Source organism: Lottia gigantea (genome assembly GCF_000327385.1).
Source record: "Lottia gigantea unplaced genomic scaffold LOTGIsca_33, whole genome shotgun sequence".
NCBI lineage: Eukaryota > Metazoa > Mollusca > Gastropoda > Lottiidae > Lottia > Lottia gigantea.
This window is the reverse complement of record NW_008709110.1, coordinates 2,392,702-2,398,701: the sequence shown is the minus strand read 5'-3', so window position 1 is coordinate 2,398,701 and position 6,000 is coordinate 2,392,702. Positions and strand designations below refer to the sequence as shown.

General features: G+C 31.4%; 2 protein-coding genes across 2 annotated transcripts; one reads left to right on the top strand and one right to left on the bottom strand.

The window, feature by feature from the left end:
- Positions 1-2,703: 2,703 nt before the first annotated feature.
- On the bottom strand, positions 2,704-3,809 carry LOTGIDRAFT_162368 (hypothetical protein; the record flags this gene model as incomplete). The annotated part of the gene is made up of 3 exons (XM_009058327.1): positions 2,704-2,888; positions 3,127-3,267; positions 3,725-3,809. The coding sequence occupies 3 exons, from the start codon at positions 3,807-3,809 to the stop codon at positions 2,704-2,706; spliced, it is 411 nt and encodes a 136-aa protein (XP_009056575.1).
- Positions 3,810-4,601: 792 nt separating this feature from the next.
- LOTGIDRAFT_120388 (hypothetical protein) lies at positions 4,602-5,917 on the top strand (the record flags this gene model as incomplete). Its single annotated transcript, XM_009058326.1, has 3 exons — positions 4,602-4,829; positions 5,090-5,177; positions 5,817-5,917. Coding segments are annotated over 3 exons (417 nt in total), but the record flags the coding sequence as incomplete, so codon positions are not given.
- Positions 5,918-6,000: the final 83 nt, after the last annotated feature.

Below are 6,000 nucleotides of genomic sequence, written 5' to 3'. Positions count from 1 at the left end.
ACGAACTGAATCTAATGGAGGGTTTAATTCCAATCGTTCATTTTCTCCATTACCCACAACCAGGGGTGTTTTAACTTCAGATGATGTGTTCATTGGTAATATTGTCTCGAACAGTGGAAGTGATAGTGATTGGTCCACGACTAGTAGTACTGTGAATAAAACAACCAATGGAATGACAGGATCTGGTAGTCCTGTGGCTCCAGCTCGTAGAAATAAACCTATTATGGGACAATCGAGTCTACAAGCATCTCAGAGACAAGTTATGCCTGTTGTGTCTACATCCAATCCAGTGATAGTGAAATCTCTAGACTCACCACCAGTGTTGTTAAATAATTTCCCTTGTGTTCTATCTTCGGCCCCAATGTCTTCGCCATCCTATGTTAATGTTAATGTTGGTAAAGAGTTACCTCCCCCATTACCACGCAAAACCAAACCATCAATAGTAAGTCTTTTGATCAATTTCATAAATTTGAAAGGCTTCAAAACAAAAATACCAGATGCGTAAATTCCATTTTGATTTTGTACTTTTTTCTCTTGATGAGAGCATCAAAAACTATGCTTAATATTTTCTAATAAATATTTTCTATTTTGTAGATTGATAAATTAGAAAAGAAACCAGCTTATGCTGAACTCATCAAACCAAAAACAACTTCAGAATGGTTGACAGGACTTGGTCTTGAAGAACATATTAAATCTTTCCAAAAAAGAAGATTAGATACCATGTCTCAAGTTTTAGATTTGAATATGTCTGACTTGTTAAAACTAGGAATCCGTAATACTGAGCATTGGAATAGAATACAGAAAAGTTTACATGAAATGAAATCTAGCGAGAACTAATTCAGTGAAAAGGATACCCAGAATATGTTTTTAATTCAAATAAAATTAAAATTATCAGAATGCTTTGTCCATGGACTGTATTTAAGGTCACTCATTCTGGACTGTGGTTTTGGTCTGCATAATCCATGACAAACTACCGTAATTTAGACTTGTTAATAGTTTATCTCAATTGAAATTTGAAGGGAAATGCTAGCTGTGAAATTGCTATAGCCTCAGCTTTTCTATGAAAAAAACTTTATTTACCAATCAAAGTAAAAACAATAAATATTTTTGATAATATTTGTATAACTGTGATTTTTTTTTATATAACCAACGAAATAGTGTAGAATTAGTATTGTCTGTTTTAACATTGTTATTTGTTAATCATGTATTCTATGTAAGTAATTTCTATATTCTGTAACTAATTACAAAGATAACAGACTTTTAGTTTTTATCATCAGTATTTTGTTGTTTTATGGCAAAGGACTACCTTACACTTAGTATTATATGTAAAGATCTGAAAAACTTTTTTAAGTTTCAATCAAATGAGTTCAATATTATGGTTTGACAAGCTTTAATATGTCACCACATCTCTCTATGTTGACTTATATTGTCTGCAATCATGTCCATCTATGTACATTTCCTCTGAAATACTCTACAATGTGTATTTTTTCAACTGATTAAATAAAGACTTGGTAAAAAATTGGGCGGTGTTAGGCATAATCTACTATCTTTGTTATAGTATTATTGATGGATATGATAGAAGCCATAGATGAATATCATCTTGTATTTAGAATGTGAATATTTAATTCTATGTAGTATACAATATATTAGTTCAGAAGAAATGTGTTCATTTTCTAAAATTTATTAGAAAGTGATAAGAAAATACAGTTATACTAATGTATATAATTTTAACCAAAAATAACATATGGCACTAAGATTGTTAAATTCCTATTAAGAATAGTAATGTTCAAAATTAAGAATTAGCCTTTTTATTACCTTTAGAGATTGAAGTTTTAGTAGATACTATTTTTAGTACATTGCAATATAAGTAGATTTACTTAACATACATGAAGAGAGAAATATAATGTGCATATTTATATGTTATATAGGTTTTCATTGTATATTTTGTTTTTGTTAACATTCCCATAGTTATAATCAGACCTAGTTTATATTTCATCTGTTTTGTTTTAAAATGGAAACTAACGAAATAAAATGCTTTAATTCACATCACGTATCATTTCTTCTGTATCTCCCGTATTTGAACCAGAATGCCAGGATAAAGGACAAGGTAAATTTGCTTGAAATTTTATTATCATATAAAACAGTCTGATAATGAAAACATTTTCTTTACAGTTCACACAAATATTCCATGCAATACATACTGGTACACATGATGAAATGAAAAACCAGTATGAGAATTCGAAATCTTAGTGTCATACATATTTTGATTAAAACAAAATCCAGTCAGTAACTTAATATACCATAGAGAATTTTAAGAATGGTGGTAAAAGTTTCATATTCTTAAACATGCACACATTACATTGTATATTTCATTTCAAAGCATAATGTATATAAATGTAAAATGATGTCATACATATCCATTATCCAGCAACTTAAAAGGCTTAAAACACCAGCAATCAAGTTGATATATTTTTAAAACCATTTGTGTTAATAAAACGTGTGGTGTCTTTGCATAAATCTTTCCTCTTCATACCAGTTGACTCAGTTATAGAATAGTTCAGAATATAGTCATCTTATTCTTGTAAAATAGGATTCTTACATTCTCTGCTTCTTTCATTCTAGGTTATTTCTTTGAAATAATCTTAAGTTCAATGGCTGACCAAGTTATAACTTTAACTCTACAGAGGTCTTAAGATTCACTATTCAATGAGGTTGTTCTGGCAATGAATAACTTCTTATCATACCCTGAGCCTGAGCTTGTCTTAAATGTAAATGTTCATTTTTCAATTTATCTAATTCTGTTAATCGACTTTTCACATGTTCTATTCTATGAAAGGCCATTTGGAGATCTTTTTGTGCAGCATAACACGAACCTTCATGAGGCTGACCTATAAGGGAATAAAAATTATAACAATAAATAGTCATAATGGATGGAAAAGATAAAAAAAAAACAGTCCCCCCCTGCCATGACTTGGACCATTAAAAGCATAGCCATACTAATTTCCCATGAAAAACAGACACTGATAAAAGTTGTATTATTGTATAATATTATGTTGTAGCTACACTTGCAAACACCAAACATTAAAGTTCCAGTCTTTTCACTGCCATACACATCCATATACCTACCAGTAGAGACTTGTGTTAAATAATTTATTTGTTGAGAAAGACCAGTTTCTATGTCTTGTAATGTTTTTAAGAAGGCTGTGGTGTGCTGTTCTGTTTGTTTTGACACTGGTTTGTCTTTAGATAATTCTTGAATAGCATGACCTAAAAGAAAATTCAAACATTTTTTAAGAAAATAGCTTATACTTGTATTGTAACTGACAAAAAAACCCAAATTATATGGTTTTATTTATCCATAAGGTTATCAAACCTACTCTACAGTTGAAGAAATAATAGGCCTAATCAACAATGAATAGTAAGATTCTGAAGACGGGTTGACTTTAACAACTAAATTAAATTGATATTTCTATTATATTTGAAGTTATAGGTTTACTTAACACAGATGGCGATTAAGATTAAAATCCAACTCTTGTAAACACTGGCCATAGCCTCTCCTATGTGACGCACTTGTACAAAGGGTTTAAACGTGCTCCATTTCGGTCATAGGCCGCACCAAAAGTGCCAGAGACTAGTGGAAAGCCGGTCAGATAGGCACACTAAATACCTGAAACTGAGAATATCAAATAATGCTTTTTAACCGTTTAATAAAACCGTTCTATACCTGCACTATTAATGGCAGCAAAAATGCTAGATTCAATTCTATCTAGTGAAACTATTTTGTCCCTAGGTCCTCCAGTCGCCGCCATGTTGAGTCCGAATCACTCTGCTGGTTCTCTGGTGATTTGATTCAACAGTGAAACACTTTCTCAAAATTCTATTAAGTTATAAAGGCATCTCAAGATTATAAACATTATTTTGTGGCAAAAGAGGGTTTACTGGATTTTTTCGATCAAAAATAGAAATCAAACCATATGAAAATTTCGTTTCTTTTAATAATTCATGCTGCATCTGTACGTTCCCAGCTGTTAATTAGGTCAGTTGCAGTAAAGATGGCCGATATGAGCCACCTGTCGATGGTGGGCTTGATTGTTGGCTTATTATTTTTAACATGGAGGGATTTAATATCATCCCAAGAAACCATTAGTCCTAATAGGCAAAAGGACATTAAGGCCCCGAACTTAGTGCAATTTGCTGGGCCAACGTTGAAATTTCTGTACTGGTACGTATTGTCATGAATATGAGGATGGAAATGGAATGTTGGGTGACAAGCAGACAACACTCCACCAATCATCATCAATTCAATAACATTAACGGATTATTTAACAATGTCATAGTCAACTAGTCCATTGTTTCACTAAAATTAATGAACATGAAATTCATAATCATCTAGTCCATAACTGGCAGTCTCTAACCAACCTCTGATGGCTGTTTTGGACAGGCTTAAAAAGAAACCATTTTTTTTTTAGCTAGGGAAGGTGCTCCTAAGATTTTAAAAGACAAAGCAGTTTGAATGATAGGCTACACTCCATTAAATCAATGAATTTTGATGATTGATTCTACTTGAAATGTATTTCAATGTTTTTTTCAGTGTTTCCTGAGGGTATAAAAGGGCCTTTGACCAATATGCTGAGGCCATTCATCAACGCTTTCCTGGTATAACCATTGAGGGTGGCCAATATCCAGCCCCTTCAATGAGAGCCTTGATTGCACAGATTCTCAGCATAGCTAAGCTTGTTATTATAGGCTTTGTGGTCAGCGGTCATAACCCCTTTACCCTTTTAAATATCCCTACTCCAAGTGTGTATGAATGGGCAACCCAGAATAAGGTACATGTAAAATTCTTACTAGGATTGAAGGAAGTTGATTCTCAGCATTAAAAACAGGAATCACAAAAGCAATGCATCAAAATATTGGAATTAAAGATTGAAAGCAAATTTTGATTTCTGAACATGGAAGGACTTTTGTATTGCAATGTAGAATTTGTAAAATCTGTAAAAGTGGACAATTTAATATAGTTGAATTGATTATGCCTTTAATTTAGTAGAGATGTAGTAATTCTAAGTAACTTTTAACTTTTTTTCTTCAGATTTATGCGTGTTTAATGGTATTTTTTATAAGTAATGCTATTGAAGGTCAATTAATATCAACTGGTGCATTTGAAATATCATTTAATGGTAAGGATATATATTTCAATATTCCCGAAAATGGTTAAATTGAAACATACTAAAAAGAGACTTGATATAGCACACAACACACTATATAAGAGGTTTAATTACCTTAATTTTATTTATCAACATGGGTTTAAAACTACGATTCCTGAGCATTAAAGAGGAAATGTGAATTATCTTAATGCCATATAGAGAGATTTAAATATTTTTTCAACAAAATTATTGTGTTAACATACCATCTTACTTTCTTACATTTTGTTAGTACAGTATAAACTGTATTAAGAGACCACTCGAGGGAATAATCCAAAAAGGCCTCTAAAAGGAGGTAGTTTTTTAGAAAGAGAATTGGGTCAGAATTAACACTAAAATTATTTTGTTGGCATGGCCATTTTATATCTTTAGACTGATATGATTAATTATCGATTGAATTAATTTAACTGTAAAACTATGTGACGTTTCTACAACGGAGGTAAGAGAGAATTATTATGGTTGCATAATACATGTTGATGGTCTATTAATGAAGGTGCTCGCTTATCATTCGTCATCATCATTATATCGCATAAGCAGAATTAACTGTGTATGAAACTCAAACATGCAAGATTTTAAGAACTAGTTCAAAATATACACTTTAATTTTCATTTTCAGATGTACCAATTTGGTCCAAATTAGAAACTGGTAGAATTCCATCCCCTTCTGAAATGTTTCAAATACTTGATAATCATATGAGGCTAAATAATCAATCCTAGTTTTTATATTACAACCAATCAGGTACTAGTATATATTGATTTGATATATAGATATTTTTCCTTCTTGATTTGAAAGTCAAGTC